The sequence below is a fragment of the Cervus canadensis genome, chromosome 5 (genome assembly GCF_019320065.1).
Source record: "Cervus canadensis isolate Bull #8, Minnesota chromosome 5, ASM1932006v1, whole genome shotgun sequence".
NCBI classification, from domain to species: domain Eukaryota; kingdom Metazoa; phylum Chordata; class Mammalia; order Artiodactyla; family Cervidae; genus Cervus; species Cervus canadensis.
In genome coordinates this window covers 89,456,877-89,473,637 of record NC_057390.1, presented here as the reverse complement: position 1 = coordinate 89,473,637, position 16,761 = coordinate 89,456,877, and the positions used below count along the sequence as shown (strand labels likewise).

The window sequence follows — 16,761 nt, the reverse complement described above, 5'->3', positions numbered from 1 at the left end:
TTAGGATTGATTAGTTTGATCTCCTTGCAGTCCAGCGGACTCTCAAGAGTCCTCTAACACCATAGTTTGAAAGCATCAGTTCTTCGATGCTCAGCCTTCTTTATGGTCCAGCTCTCACAACCATACGTGACTACTGGAAAAACCATAAACTTAACTGTATGTGACCTTTGTAGGCAAAGTGATGTCTCTGCTTTTTAATACGCTGTCTAGATTTGTCATTACTGTCCACTATATTAAAGATGGGCAAATATAAAATCAGAAAAAGATTTCTCACTGATACATCAAGAGGATTAGTTTAAGATAAAGAGATTTACTAGTAAATACTTATTTATCACCTATTCTGTACTTGGTACTGTGGTTGATAGTACAGGGCATATGAAAATCAACCAACTCATAGCTTTGACTATATGGACCTTTGTCAGCAAAGTAATGTCTCTGCTTTTCAGATTTAAATCCTCCAGTGGCTCCCCATTGTCCATAATAAGGTCGAAGCTCATTTGCATGACATTTGAAGTCCTTTATGGCTTGGCTACATCAAGGGTGTTTCTAATCTGGTTCTGTGTTTGTCTCTTCACTCCCTTAATATAGCCAAATAGAATTTATTTATGTTTCCCAAACAAATATTCTTTCCTTCTCTTGGGCTTTTGCATGGCTGTTTCTTCTGCCCAGAATGCCCTTCTCCTATGTTTCCTCCTTATCATGGTCTGGTACTACTTACCTTTTAAGATCAGTTTTGTATGTCACTTCTAGGAAAACTATCCTGTTTGCCCTAGAAAATAATTACTTGTACTGTGTTTCCATAACAACACCTGCTCTATAGTGTACATTATTTCATAGTGATTAGATCAGTCCCTCCCACTGTGCTCTAGATCCTAGAGGGCAGGGAATGACTGCTTTCATTATTTTTAAATTTAAGAATTCATAGTCTGTAGCCTGCTGCTTTTAGTGTTGGTTCCCTCAAATCTCTTTAGAGACTGAGAGGTGTATAGGCACATTTTCTTTCCATCTCCCAAATTGAGAGCTGTTTAAGCCTAATCCTAAAGGTAAAAAACATTGAATGTGAATCTTTACTCTTCTCCATTTACTCTACATTGTCTGTCATTTATAGTTTTGTTCTTAGATCTTGAACACACTAGATCAGACCCTGGAGTGTCAGGTAATGGCCAGGCTCCACTGGTCTCGAATCCTGATCTGTGGAGATCTCCTTGCTTCCATGACAGGCTGGCAAGATGACTTGCTGCAGTGTTCACTGTATGTAGGGTTTCTGTCCCTTTAGAGGTGTTTTGTCATTCATACGTAGAAGTAATCATGCATCCTAGCTCCCAAATGCTTTAACTTTTTGAGCCTCTTTTTCAGTAGAGATATGGTATACTTGTATTAATAAGAAATCTAATACTTTAAAATCTTCCTTGATTGAACCTCCTTTTAGGTAAGAACTCAGGGCCCTATCCTCACAGCAAGTGGCAAAAATCCTGTAATGGAGCTCAATGAAAAAAGAAGAGGTCTCAAGTATGAACTCATCTCGGAGACTGGTGGAAGCCATGACAAACGCTTTGTGATGGAGGTATGTACCTAGATACAAGCCAACTTTATTTTTCCCCTCAAAGACATAGGTTGTCCTGAGCTTACTTTTAAAAAAAGAGTGAGACTCAGTTCTTATGGCACTATTTGACTTTTGGTGTTTTTGTTTTCTGTTATGATACATTTAAATTAAAACTACACAGAGGAATTGCATGGGATAATTGCAGAGTGTTGTTCTTGATTTTAGGTAGAAGTGGATGGACAAAAATTCAGAGGTGCAGGTCCAAATAAGAAAGTGGCAAAGGCAAGTGCAGCTTTAGCTGCCCTGGAGAAGCTGTTTTCTGGACCCAATGCAGGAAATAATAAGAAAAAGAAGATTATCCCTCAGGTATGAGTTAAGCATTAAACCTTGGAAAGATACCACCAGAGTGAAATCTCCTTTCATATCTTTGTGCCACTTGAGATTTTTCTGAAGTTATTTATTTTTCCTGCTTGGACTTGGCAACTTTTTCTGTTGGGTTGATCATGCATAATAGAAATGTGATTACTGGTCCCCTGTTTTGTGGTCTTTCAGGCAAATCCTATGTTAAAAAGAGACTGTTGGTTTTCAATATTCGGGACTTCAAGTGCTCTTGATGAAGCAGTGTTGAAGGGCTGGGACTCTAATGAGATCCTGTGTTTGTTTAGGGAAGCTGCCAAGAGTGTTGGGCTTATTCTCATCCCAGTCTGCAGTTGCTCTTCTTTTTCCTTTCCAGTTTTGTCCTTTTACATTGTTTAGTTTGGGGTTTCTTTGAGGGCAGCACAGTAGAAATTGACCCTGTGTTGCTTTTGTTTGTTACTGACATTGGAAATGTCAGAGCTGCAAAGGCCCAGGATTGTAGCAAGGATCACAGTAAGAAAAGATGGCTTCCTAATTGCACGCTTTTGAATAACAGATTCTCCCATCCATTCATTTACATATTCAAAAATATTTTCTAGACATATACCATGTGCATGATTGTGAGGGGAAAAGAGACATGTAAGTAACTATAAGATACATTCTCTCTCTGGTGGAGAATACTGGTATAATAATATCTGAGTATATTACGTGATAGGGAAAAGTCAAGTAAAAATCTTTAGACCAGTAGAAGGAAGCATAGATTGTTTAGGGTTCTGTGTGAAGTATGCACATGCAAAGCCCGTTGTTAACAGGGAAGAACGGACCCCGTGGAGCACTCTGAACGCGTGTGCACTGGTTGTAGTGACACAGCTGGCAGTGAAGGTTCCCTGTGAAGCCGGATTCTTCTCGGTCCAGACTCCGTGGGCTTGCTCCTAGTATATGATATACATCTTAGAAATATGTTTTGTGTTCATTTACATTTTTTGTATTTACTATAATCACTGCTTATATTCTAGAATTCAAAATATAAACAAAGAAAACTGTTACTGAGATGAAATACAAATAAAGCATTTAAATTGCATTGGTACACGTGTAGAGAAAGGATAAATGGATTTTCTTTTTCTAAAATCTTTTATAAGATGTTCTAAAAAAAAATAAAATCTTTTATTAGATGTTCTAAATTAGTAGAAAGATAATTGTGACCTTGTTTGTTTTGGTGTGTTTTTCTTGTGCATTGCATCTTGTATATGGTCAGTTAATTTTAGTGTTTATAAAGCCTCTGTGCAGATAACTTATTAGGTAGTTAGGTTTGGTTCTAGGAGACAGGAGTTTGATTTGTGTGGAGTCACTGTGCTGCCGCCAGATTGCTAATTCCTGATGACTGCATTTGACTGAGCTGTGTTTAAAAAAAAAAAAAGTCTGCATGAAGTTCACTCATTTTTAGAAATTTTCCATACTAGAAGCTATAAAACTCATGTGTTCAATGTGCTTGACAGCCAAGAAACAGTCTATTTTGGATTTGTGGGTTGGATTTTTTTTCAGCCAGAAGGGAAGATGGCTGTTCTCTGTTCATGATACATTTGACCTTGAAGCTATCTTCTACTCAGTCATACTAGCGATAGAGGCTATCCTAGGAGGAAAAAAGCTGGTGATTTTTCAATGAGAGATAAACGTGTGTATGCACTGACTGTTTAGTTGTGTGTAGTGCTGCTGACTTGCTCTGCAATGCTTTTGAGGCTCTGAACCTCCTTCCCTGCAGCTTGGTTATAGCAGGGAATGTTACAAGTTTCTTAAGTTTCCTGAGCTTGAGTTTTTGTTGCATTATGATATTAAAAAGTAAACATAATATTTAATTTAAATCTAGATGTTTTCTTATTTCTTAAAATTTCAGTTTTGGAAAGGAATGTTCTTTGCATTCCTGTATACTGTTACTCCTGGTCTACTTTTCAGTTTTATATCTGTTTTCTCAGTTGCTCTTTCTACTCCGCAGTAAGGAAAACAAAGTATATGTCATAATCCCCATTTTACAATTAGGGAGGAGACTCCCATAGAGATTCTGACTTTACCAGAGCCCTGTGGCATTTTAGAGCAAGAAGGAACTTCAGAGGTGATATACACAGACACACACACACAGACACACATACAGAGACACAGACAGACAGACAGACAGACACACAGACATACACACACACAGACACACACCCACTCCCAGCCCGCTGCCAGAGGAATCTGCTTCCTGAGGTCTCAGCTACTTAGAGCAGGGACTGGCATCCACATCTTTGGTCTTCCTGTCTTAATCTTCCCTTACCTCTTTCTTTTTAAACCTGACTCAGGTTCATAGGTAGTTGTAGGTGGTTTGCTGTGTTTTTTTGTTTGTTGGAAGAGAATTCAGTGGGTTTTGAACCTAGATATCAGGTGTCTGTAATTACTTAGGCCTAAAATGACTTTGGATGTAATCTGACTGCTGAAATGTGTGTGTAGAAAACGAACTGTTTCTGGATAAGCTTCAAGTGAAAAGAACACTTTATCTGCATACTTCTGTGTGTGTGTTATTCGCTCAGTCATGTCCAACTCTGCAACCCCATGGACTACAGCCTTCCATGAGCCCCTGTCCATGGGATTCTCCAGGCAAGAATACTGGAGTGGATTGCCATTTCCTCCAGGGGAGCTTCCTGATCCAGGGATTGAACCTGGGTTTCCTGCAGGCAGATTCTTTACTGTTTGAGGCACCAGGGAAGCCCAGCATACTTCTGTATGTCAGCATATTTTCTGGAACAACTCTGTAATATGTCATTTTCATTTTACAGATGATAAACTGAAGTCATCAAAGTCATAGATGACTTGTGTCATGTACAGGCTCAAGTTTCTCATAGAGGTTATATACATTACAGAGTTGATGAGATGATCTTATTTCTCTCAGTAATGAAATGTATTATTTTTAACAGGCAAAGGGTGTTGTGAATACAGCTGTGTCTGCAGCAGTCCAAGCTGTTCGGGGCAGAGGAAGAGGAACTCTAACAAGGGGGGCTTTTGTTGGGGCCACAGCTGCTCCCGGCTACATAGCTCCAGGTATAGTACAACCTGAGAAATGTCTGCCTCCTTTTCTGGGCCACAGTTTCCAAGAATAGCTTCTCCTTTATTGTCCAGGGTTACACAGGGTTTCTGGAAAAATAATACAGGTATAGGATGCGTGTGCACTGAAATTTAAAAGAAGAGAATCTATAGAATGTTACTAGGTTTTCTTCTGGAATCTGCTGAATGACTAGAGGCCTTTTGGAGGGAGGTGACAGATGAAGAATATTTTGACAGTGAGAAAGCTCAGAGATATTCCACACACTGGGGAGTTTGGATACCTGAGCAGGGTGTATTCATTAGGGACACAGATGACAGGCTGGGTATCACAGGTGAGAAAAATGATTGGTAAGATGCTGCATTTCTTTAACTCAATGTCTGGTGAATCATCAAAGGCTGAAGAATTACATAAAAAAGAAAGGGGGAGCTTACTTATTCAGTGTTGAGTATACTTACATGTAAATGATTTCACTTACTTGATTTTAGTCTTCACAGTGTTTCCTCAAGTAGAAATTATTTCTGTTTTTTTCCAGGTGAGGAAAAACTAAAGTTTAGGGAGGTAAGGCTGAGCTCAAGTGAGAGACATCTTGTAAACAGCAGAGCAGAGATCTGAATGTAAGAGTTCCTAGTTCCAAAGTTTGTATTCTTTCCATTTCACAGCATAGCTTGAAGAAGATGGGGAAAGAAGCCTTCTTTCTGTCTTCTGTTCCAATCTTTATATCATTGTAGCAGTAGCTGTATAGCTGTCTCGTTGAAGTTAAATTCCTGTAATCGTGCAAGCATGGAACTTTGAACTACAAGTAAACCTCTTGTAGTTGTTGATCAGATATATTGTCGTAAAGATTGGGTCTTGTCATTTTTTGCGTAACTGTGTGACACTCATAAGAAGTTCACTTAGGTTGTGGGTTATTCTCCCCCCCCCCCCCAAAAGAATTAGAATAGGCTTTTTGGGAAGTTTTGTGGATAATGTGGCTTTGGAGTTAAGCTTCTAGAAGTTGATCCCACTTGGGACATAGCTCAAAAATGTGTCATATAAAGAATGTACTCTCTCATTCAGATACCGTGTGCCTGCTTTGACATGGAGTAGACATGGCATTGTGTTCTCCTGCAGTGTTTGGCATGAAGGGGAGATAGATACACTGTGCTCACGACCGACTGAGCTGCTGTGAGAAAGGAGGAGGGCACAGTGCTGTGAGGGAACGTGACAGGGAAACCTGGTCTAGTCTGTTGGGGACTCTAAGGTTTTCCTGAGACGTGACACTTGAACTGAGCTTTGAAGAATACGTAGGAGTTAGAGCAGATTCAGACGGAAGAGCACTGCGTGCAGAAGGAACAGCACGTCAGCTCCCTGGGGTGCTGGTGGGAGGGGACTTCACTCACTTGAAGAACTAGGAAGAGACCAGTCTATAGTGTGGAGAGCCCAGGGAGGGTGTAGGTTGGATTTGAGCTGAAGCTGGATGTTATCCCAGTCCTGGAGGTCTTCGTTTGGATTTTGGTCTTAGAACCTAAGTGCAGTGGGAAGTCGTGGAGGGTTCTTTCTAAGAGAAGTGATGAAATCAGACTTTATTTGTAAAAATCACTCTCTGTTGTATGAAGAATGACTTGTAGGGGCAGAAGTTAGCATGCCAAGACACAGTAGAAGGTTTTTGTAAACTCAGAGCCCAGACAGGAGGCAGTGGAGGTAACCTCCTGAGGGTGTAGGGAAGTAGATGGGTGGCAGGAAGTGAGCAGATGGAACAACTTGAGAAGCAAGTGATTGGTTTACTGTGGAGAATGAAACAGAGTGAGATTTCAAGTGTCCCTCCAGGATCTTCAGCTAGAGGAGGTAGGTTGGAGGTGGTGCCATTGAAAGAGACAGATGTTGAAAGACCAGTAGCAGTGGGACCAGGGGAGGAAGGAGGGTGGTTACAGTTTGTGTGTCCAAAATTAAGACCTTTTTCTGTACATCTCACTATTTTATGGAAATTTAATTTTTTTTTTGGCCTCGTTTAATGTCTTGTTAAAGGAAGCGGCTTTTAAACAGTAGTAGGCAGCCTGTTGAGGTGAACTGTCTTGCCTTTGGTGATGTGCCTGTCCAGGTGTGTCCAGCTGCTGGGTCATGGGATGTTCTCCTCACTCAGGTGGCCACCCACCATCAGCTAGTAGCAGTGATTGTGAGGGAATCCTAGTAGCTTCTCTCTTACATTATTGCCCTGACCTCTGCGAAAGGCCTGTCTCCTGAAGGCTTTCAAAAGGAAGTTCTTTTATAGCCTAGAGAACATTCAGATGAGGTCAGATTAGATTATGATTATATGCCTTTTGCAGAGTGTTATATGCCTTTTGCAGAGCGTATTCCTTGCAGCAGGGACTGTAATATTTTTACATATGTTATTAAATGCATTACTCTGCTGTCAGTTTCTGCAGAACACTGAGACTTCTAGAGAGTAAATATTAAATAGCACGTGCAATTCAAAGTCACCTTGCTTAGTGGGACGGGAAGTCAGAATTAGAACCCAGTGTCCTGTATTGGGGTACAACTGCTGGCCAGCTCAGCAGTTGCAGTTTCTCTCTTTAAGGAGGTTTTATTTTAGTAAAGCCTTTGAAACTATAACCTTTGCCAACCAACTGCCTTTTCCTGGAATAAATTTGATATACAGCATTCTTTTTTAAGCATTAATTTCTTTTTTGACTTCTGATACTTTTCCTGCTGTTCATTTCCTACTGCTTATTTCAGCTGTCTTTTTTCCTCTTGAAATATATGATCTATTGAGCACTAAAGACTTAGTTGTACAGCCCCTAGGTTTATGACTTAAGTGTAGACTAAAAAGTGAAAAATTTTATCTCTTATGAAAATGTTTCAATTAGTCCCCAGAAGCAGTTTACTGTTCTTTTCAACATATGTTTGAATACTTTGTCTCAAACAAGAGATTTGGAACTGAGCAGTCAAAGATGACTTAAGATTTAGCGTCTGCCCCAGGGAATACTTAGGGTCACTTGGGATGGGAACAGACACTTGAGAAAGCACCATGAAATACAAGCGATGATATGGGGTGGGCCAAGTGAACCGCAAGCCTAGGGGACTTCACAGAGGAGGTGATGCCTAAAGGATGAGTTGCAGTTGGTCAGCTAAAGAAGAAGGAAAAAAAAATCATTTTAGCAGCAGAAATGATGGTAGGAAAAGGGTCTCTAAGGTAAAAAGTCTGGATTTGTTTTGGGTACAATGTGAAGGGCCCGTGTAGATTTTGTGCCCTTATTCTGTTTTTCCTAGAGATTTGCCCAAGTGTTTTAATATTTATGTTTTAAAGTCATTTTACTGAAAGGTTAAAGATTGTTGTTTCTGTTAACGTACTATTTCTAATCCCTGTAAAACTATAAAGTAGCTTGGAGGGTTTCCCATTTTATAGACGAAAGTGGCAGCTGAAAAGTTTCATATCTAAGGACATATGAGAAACTAGTGGTAGAACTAATTGGTTCAAAAACGTGTTCTTTGTACTAGTTTATATTGACAGTATGAGCCTTTTTCATAGGCACCTTATGCTAATGTCAATTTTAGCAACATTTATTGAGAGACCGTGTGCTGCGGCCCAGAATTAGGATATAAGCAAGGCATGGAGCTTGGCCTCAAGCCTACAGACTGATGTGTGTGCCTCTTTAGTGGCATTTGAGGCTTTAGTCTGCTCTGTTACTGCTTTCTGAAAAAAGACTGGAAATTTCTATTATCCAACTTTGAGAAATTGGTGATTTGAGTGGTTCTGAGTATTCTTTTGTTGAACAAATTATGTTTAGTGAGTGAGTGGTTACTACATGCCATTCTGCTAGGTTCCGGTGATACAAAGATGTATAAGACTTGAGTCTCTGCCATTCTAGTGGGGAATGCAGGTAGAGTTGATAATTACAATGTAATGTGGTAAGTGTAGTGAGAAGTAAGTGTAGTCAGTCTCTGGTAGGCCATAATAAAAAGCTTCCAATCCCTGTAGGCATGGAGGGATTGGTGGACTAGGGCCATCCTGGGAAGGGTTCTTGTTCAGCCACACCTGGAAGAAGTGCTCAGCCAGGGCCTAAGGTGCCGGGCTGGGCGTTCCTTGTGAGTCGGGCCAGTGCTGACTGCCCTTTGTCCTGACTGACCTGCTCTCTCCTTCTTTGCACCAGGCTATGGAACACCCTATGGTTACAGCACAGCTGCCCCTGCCTATGGTATGTACACTGTCTTACTGATTTCTCCTCTTAGCCTCTCTGCACAGCCATCCAAAGCACAGTTTGTATCTAGGGTTTCTTTAAATGAATTGGAGGATCTCAGACCTACTCATTCTAGTGACCCAACTTAAATTCCCTTTGAAAATGCCACAACCTTGTGGTTCTTGGTTTGGTTGGAGTTGCTCTTCTCTCTGCTTTGCCTGATTGAAGGACTGCTTGTTCTAATTGCCTGTTTCTGACCATATTGAAATTAAATATTCTAAGTAGTTCTTCTTACAGCCAACTTACACTCCATTCAAAGGCTACTGAAGGGCCATACCCAGTTCCTGGTTTGGCTGCCTGCCAGTTACAGAGGCACGTTTAAGTTTCTGGTTAGAAACTGTATGAACTGCAGGTGATTGGAGTTAGGGATAGGAAGTACTCACTTCACATTGGTAGTGTTATGCTTTGTTGTGAATTTCGCTGTGGAGGTGAAGGGAACAGGTCCCAGAGAGTGATGTGGGGTTATCCACAGCAGTGTTACCGAAGTTCTTACTGCAGAAAGTCTGTGTAGTACATGTGAGAAAATCATAGGAGTATCTCCTCTCCCTTCAAAAATAAAAATAAAGGCAAATGCAGAAATGAACCTCAGTGGCCCTTTGGATAACTTTTGAATGAGGTTTATGTGGCAATGGAGGCAGTAGGTTTGGAGTCAGTGATATGCTCTCTTAGACATTTTTCCTGTCTTGGGTGCTACATGGCATAGAATCAGCCATCTGCAGAATGTTTGTCACTTAGAGCATAACGAGCGCCAGTGTGTGTGTGTGCTCATGTGAGAGTGTATGAGAGCATGCGTGTACACACGAGTGCGTGTGCCCCACTGCGACCCTAGGCTGGGCGTGCGTGCACACGGAAGAGAAGGCCCCTGCCTGTGTTGCTACTTGTGGTGTTAGTCCTTCACACGAGCCCTCAGGCCTTTCCTTGTGCCTCTTCTCTTCATACATCAGCTTTCCCATTTTTGTTTGGATGGAAATTATGGGTCTTTAAGACACTGCTAGATTGAAGCTTCATTTGATTTTGTAACTGTAGAAACTAAGTAGAAAGTGAACAATTTGAGCACTTTCCCCATTAAGATTGATCATTTACAACCTGGAAAGATGTGGGGAAGCTGGAAGACTGACATTTGGGGTAGGTTTTCTCTTAAGGTTGAGAACACAGTCTGGAGTTTCAGCCTTACCTGCATGTCTCCATTGGCATACTGAGCTATGGCCTGGGGCTCCCCGTATTCTGCTTATTCTTAGATACGGGGAGGGGGTTAGGAACTGGGGGCTCATTCAGGAATATGCTGTTTTGTACAATTTATTTTAAATTCAGACTCTCTAGCTTCTTTTGATTTGGCCATTTGCTTTTACCATTCAGCCAACTTCTGCATATCTTGACCACCTCGCCTTCCTGTGAATTAGGTCTGGTCAGTTTATCCAAATACATTTTGAATCATTGGACTCATTGTGATATGTCTTGTGTGAAAGCCAAAGCATCTGCCTTCTAGGGCAGGTCCTTAAGTTGGTGCCTTTCTTTTAGACATAGTAAGACCCATGTTCTTTAGTGTAGGTTTGTAAGAGCTTTTTTTTTCTTTAAAACACTTATTTATCTAGGCTCTAAGGTACATTCATGTTTTTCCTCAATCTTTTTAATTTCTCTCCCGTCCTTCCCTTTCCTCTAACATTGAACTTCCACCCTGAGGTCTCCAAGCCTGCTTTTCAGAAGGCTTCTCTCTTCCATGTGTCATATAACTGACTTCCAAAGCTGGTGAAATTTAATGCCCCCATTTTTCACATAAAAGATATGGTTTTTAAATGTTACTGTGATGCCAACCTACTAAAACGATGCTTTATTTTGGCTGTAAGGTAAACATGTCTTTGGCCTTCGTAAAGCTGTTGCATGTGGGGTAGTTTCCCTCTGATCATCTGGTGCTCTCAGATACCTGCTGTTGCTGCTTTGTGATTTCTCCATAGGTTAAACATTAGAACAGAAATAAGGAGCAGATTTCAAATCATGCTTGAGTATGCAGAAGTTTGTGAGGCCACAAGAACTCATTAATTACAAAATTAAGAAAGTAATTAATCTTTCCAGATTTGCCATGCCAATATTGGCTGTAGCCATTAAGATAAATACCTGGTCACAACTTCAGTTGGAACTGTCTTTCTGGGGAGCTGAGGCCTGCACAGAAAGCTGTGTTTGAATCTTGACAATCCCTGTTTCTCCTGTAATATGTGATGTGCCAAATTGAGAGTCACTTTAGAATATTAATCAATGGCATTGCTTTTGAGCTTTGTAATTGATGGCAGCTCACTCAAATGAAATCCCTTTTTGTATATCATTCTTCCTGTGATGTAGCCATCTTAATTTTGAGTGGAAAATATTATCACACTATTAAGAGTAATTTCAAAGTTTGTGGGCCTCTTTCATAATGGTACATGTTGACTGACTAATCTGGAAAAGGTTAATGATAATCTCTGTAAGATTCTTTTTTTTAACCTGAAATTTTTATTGGATTATTAAACTTATTTGGAGTCCTCTCCGTTTCTTTTCTCTGTAGGTTTACCCAAGAGAATGGTTCTGTTACCCGTTATGAAATTCCCAACATATCCTGTTCCCCACTACTCATTCTTTTAGCAAATGACAGAAGCTAATTCCTATTCCAACAACAACCCAGTACATACAGAATGTTAGCGAAAAAGCCTTTTTATCCTGCTTTCTTTGAACATATACTTGATCAAAATTATTTGTAAAGAACATCTTTTCCTACTTTTTGATTTTAACAAATGCAAATTTAGTTCTCTAAAACTTGAAAACAAACAAAAAAGAAACTAGTTCTGTGAAACGGTACCTCATTTCCGGAAAATAACTTATACCAGCCCTTCTGTTCTAGGGAAATAAGTCTAGCAGTTCAAAGTTTTAAGTTTTAAGAGGAATATCAGATTATGTAAAATTAACTTTGTGAAGGATGTATAGAGTCTCAAACACTGATCACAAATAAACTGCTTTGTTGTAACACAGAGTACTGCCTGGTTCCTGACGCAGTCACTGACGCTCAGCTGATTGATCTGTATTTGCCCCAGGGCACTTTAATTCGGGCTGTAGTTATTTTTTTTAATACAATAGAGACTTTTCATTTAAACTTTAACTTTGTAAATATTGAAGTGTGTAATTAAAGCCAATAAAATATGGGTTTGAATATTGTTTTAGCTTATTATTTTTGATATGTTTTGGTATCAAATTATAAAGAATTGAAAACTAATAACAACTTAGCCCTAGAAACCCATTCATTTGTAAGCAAACTGATAAAACAAAGCAAAGACGATTGTTAGTTTGAGCCCGTCTATTTACTTTGTAAGCCCTTTGTACTCCTGCTGTACAAGGGCATCCCCTGATGAAGGTTTATTCTGTTATCCGAGAATGGCTTATTAAAATGATGGCACTACCCAGAGATGGGGAAGGAGGAATGTGATTATTTTAGTTTCCGAATTTCCAAGTTTTAAAAAATAATAAATTAATCCATCAGTGACCCTCTCGTTCTTGTGGCCTTCTTCACTCTGTAAGATACTGTGTTCACTCCCTGGCTTTTTTCATGTAGATAGAAGATTAGCGATTTTTCTGGAATTCATTGAAGGGTCTCTTATCCTCTTCAATTACATCAGAATCTAAAGCAGCAACAGGGTCCCCATAAAAACTTGCTCTTCGATTGTCCCAGTTCTTGTTGAGTGCTGCTGTGAAAAGTGACAGGTTTCAGCCATGGGTCAGCATTTCTCTTTTAAGACACCTGATTAAGGTGGTGAAAAATGATGAGTTGGTAACATTGTGCTGTTCTGTAAAGGGCGCAGGCCTAAGTCTTCCACTTGCATTTCTCACCTCGTTTGGAAGCCTATGATGTTACTAGAAGGTAATGGTTTCATTAAGGTACTCACCCCCATGAAGGCAACATTGTGGTCCCGTGTTGATATCTACAAGTTGCTGTGTCTTAAAATTGTCCATTTTTAGTCTGAATTAGCTTTCCTCTTCTTTCTTCATTTCTGTCTTTTGGAGCTGAATAGTGTTAATCGCTGAGAGTGGGCTTCAAAATATGGCAAATTTATGTACCCAATATCTCTGGGATCACTAAACAAGCATGAAACAGGCAGTTGAAAATAAATGTTAGTGTTACTTAATCAGATATCTGATTTTTACACCACAGCTTGCCTGTTCCTTCAGCTCCTTGACCTTTTGTTTGTATCAGTGGTGGGTGATACTTTAATAAAACCTCATCACTTGCTGGAAGTAGCTGTGAACTTACCATTCTCATCCTGTGCATTAGTGGCTAGACCTACACAAGAGGGCCCATCTCAGCTGGGAGTTTTCATGTTTCATTGATTTGTTTTGCTGACCTATGGATGAAACAGAGCCATCACTGAGAAGAAAAAGCATGGCTGGTAGTGTCCAGTTTTTCTTAATTAAGTATTTACAACAGCCCTCTTTGTTTATGGAATACTATTAATTGGCAGCTGCAGCTGTATTGTTATTTGAAATTGATTGTCAAATTTGCATTCCAAGTTGGAATCTCTCTGGAGATTTCTTTTTAGAAAATTGTTTCAAAGTAGCTGACTTGTAACGCAACTCAACCCCTCTGGAACGGTGCAAAGGGAGCTGTGCTCTTTTCCACCATGATGGCAGTCATTTCAAATGGTTTCTACCAAGTCTTTTTTTTTTTTTTTTTTTAATTTGTTGTTTGTTGGAAGTTACTAACCATGTTTTGTAAACCTGCCCAGTTGCTGCAAACTTTGACATTTCTCTGCTTTACTTAAAATAATCGAGCTGTCAGTCCTTTGTTAGAAGTGGTAACCATGCAAGTTCAACTGTTTAAATTTTGTAATGGATTAAGTGTCCTCCCCCCACCCCCACCCCCCTTTGCCCTTCCCACCCCTTCATTTTGTAATGAAAATTCCACTTACAGCTGAAAGAGCAGAGAAATATAAATGAAGCCTTTGGCTTCACCAAATTCTGTGAAATTAACACCAAGTTTTGCTTCTCTGCTCTTTTCTCCACTGTAGGTGGTTTTTTCATTGACAGCCCCTATTGCCAGCCTCTGAGCGTCGCACCATTTATTATTCACTTGGGCCCTCAAGATTTCTTCTCTGACTTCTAGAACCATCAGGTTGTCTGGCTTGAAATGGCAATTTCTATGTCTTGATCTTAAGAGCAATGTGACCCCCTGAGGCTTTCCAGCTTTCAGACACAGCACTTTTGACACCTCCTTTTGGAAAGCAGTGACTGAGCATTCTAAAGAAGAGCAATACTTTATTCAAAGCCACGGTGTCTGTTTGAAAACTTTTCCTTTGGAAACCTAGCAATACCTGGATATACTTAACCCCTCCTAGCCTAGTCTCTTGTCAGGGAAGTCTACAGACCAATGTAGAACTTAGAATTAGTGTATGAGCTGTGCTATCTTCGGACAGTTTTTAAACTTTTTTAGCACATAAACTGAATAGTTGCATTCCTGACTGCGTCAGTTAGTGCTATTATAATTCCTCATAGATAGGGGTCCTCCTTGAAGCCATATTTCTCTGCATGGGGGCTGGCACCCAGCCAGGGAGGTGGCCTGCAGCCATGTTTCTTGAGGCTGTGGGTGTACCCCATATCTTGTGCGAGGTAATTGGTCCAATAGATTCCCGACATACCTCATGCTGACTAGATGCAGTGCATGGTGCGGGGACGTGAGGGCTCCTGGAGTCGCTTGTAGGCTCTCAAATTGTTAACCTGGGGAACAAACCACTGATAGATTTTGCTGGTATTAGCCTTTTCTTCTTTTTTAAAATTTGGGTGAAATGTTTGAAAATCATGAATCAGTCAGTCACCATTATTAATTGAAGAGCTGGGAATACCTCGTTAATGTATTTTTAAAACTGGTGTTGGACCCTCTGTGTATTTCAGGTTAATACTTTTAAGCAGTTTTCAGCACGTTTATCTCACTTTATTCTCGTTCTCCTCGGACCTTCGTAGCCATATCACTTGTATAAAATAGGCTGAGATATAGTGACTGTAAGCTGTGGTCTCAGTATACAAAGGTAAGCTCTTTTATTTTCTGATTAAAGAGAAAATTAAAAATCAATGAACACAACATGCATATATGACAATCATATATGATGTATTTGATCTCTTGGGTCTTCTGTCATCACATTACTTTAAAATTTTTTATGATCTAAATGTAAAATAGTTATTTTCAGTATTTTGTTTTTTAATAATACCCTTGTAATTTCTATTCAAGAGACATTTCACCTTAAGTGTGTGTATGTGTATAGAAATTATGATATAACATATATGCGAATTACACACACTTTTACCTGTTCAAAGAAAAGAATTTGGTGGTGGGATGTGTTCACCTAAGAAGATTTTAATGTCAGGGCACTCTTTCAGCCAAAGTGCTAGAATTTCGTAAGCAGCAAGATTGGTAGCAGTGCCGGTAGAACCCATTTATGTGTAGTTGTAACATAAGCTGAGGATCAAAGTGCCAATTTCTCAGAGAGTTCTCTGAGAAATGAATATCTCTGATCTGTGTTGTATACCCTAATACAACAGCAGCAAGAAGCCATAAAAAAAAAAAAAGCAATAGAAAATGAAAAAACCAAAATATTAAGGTAACTATGGAAAAATATATAATTGACTGAGTTAAACTAAAGTATTTCCAGAACCAAGTATGTCAAGACTCAGAGTGGTAAATACCTGGTGTGCAGAGACCAAATAGATGTAAGGAATTCCATCTTTTCCAGGTTAGATAGATGATTTATTTCCCACCTATTCACCATCATAGGGTTCATTTAAAAAATATGAAGGTTAGGCCAAATATTTTGAAAAGGATGTGCTTCATTTAGTGTATTCCATAAATGCATTTCATTTGTATTAGATGTTCTGTGCTAAGGTTGTATTTGATATATACATACATATATATATATATATAGATTAAAATGAAGCTTATGTTTTATATTTGTCTCTAAGTAGCAGTTTTCTTTTTACTACTAACTTTGAAGGTTGCTGGGACAACTTTTTCCCCATACAAAATCTGTATGTATGTTGAATGTGACTTTGGCATCTATAAAAGGTTGTATGAGGCCTAGGTGACTAGTACCAAGAACATTCCAGTCCTGAGCAAGCAACCGAGAGCCCCTTACGTGCTAGGTTCTTCTCTGGATTCTGCTGGAAACCTTTTAAGTTGGAGGGTATCTTTTTTTGGTGGAGGTGGGCCTACTGTAAATCTCCTAGGTTGGGAGACAACACATTAGCAGTGTCAGGAGATAATTAACTTAGTTAATAGTTTATTTATAAATTATTTAATAATATGGGCCCTCTGATATCATTGAAATGGACATCATTTGGAAACTGATTCATTTAAAATATTTCCCTGGCAGTTTTGAGAGCCTGAAACCTACTCTGGTTTATGTTCACGGACCTCTATCCACATAAATGAATGAAATGAATAACAAATAGCCCAGTACTTTTAAAGCAGTTTTTATAGTATAGCAAAGAATAATAGTGGTTAATTTAAACACTAATCATTTTTCAGTGACAAATGAGGGGAATTTTACTCTTATAATCAGTCATTCATT

General features: G+C 39.5%; 1 protein-coding gene across 4 annotated transcripts in view; it reads left to right on the top strand.

Moving 5' to 3' along the window:
• The window catches only part of LOC122442137 (spermatid perinuclear RNA binding protein), a 140,050-nt gene extending 124,276 nt beyond the window's left edge, over positions 1–15,774 (top strand). For 2 of the 4 annotated variants that reach the window (XM_043469497.1, XM_043469496.1), the window contains 5 exons: positions 1,430–1,564; positions 1,769–1,909; positions 4,846–4,969; positions 9,101–9,145; positions 11,724–12,692. In XM_043469497.1, the coding sequence (XP_043325432.1) occupies positions 1,430–1,564; positions 1,769–1,909; positions 4,846–4,969; positions 9,101–9,145; positions 11,724–11,800 (522 nt within the window). In that variant the 3' untranslated portion in view covers positions 11,801–12,692. Of the gene's footprint in view, positions 1–1,429; positions 1,565–1,768; positions 1,910–4,845; positions 4,970–5,505; positions 5,817–9,100; positions 9,146–11,723; positions 12,693–15,091 lie in introns of those variants that run through there. The other 2 variants (XM_043469499.1, XM_043469498.1) reach the window with 2 other exon arrangements.
• The last annotated feature ends 987 nt before the right edge of the window (positions 15,775–16,761 follow it).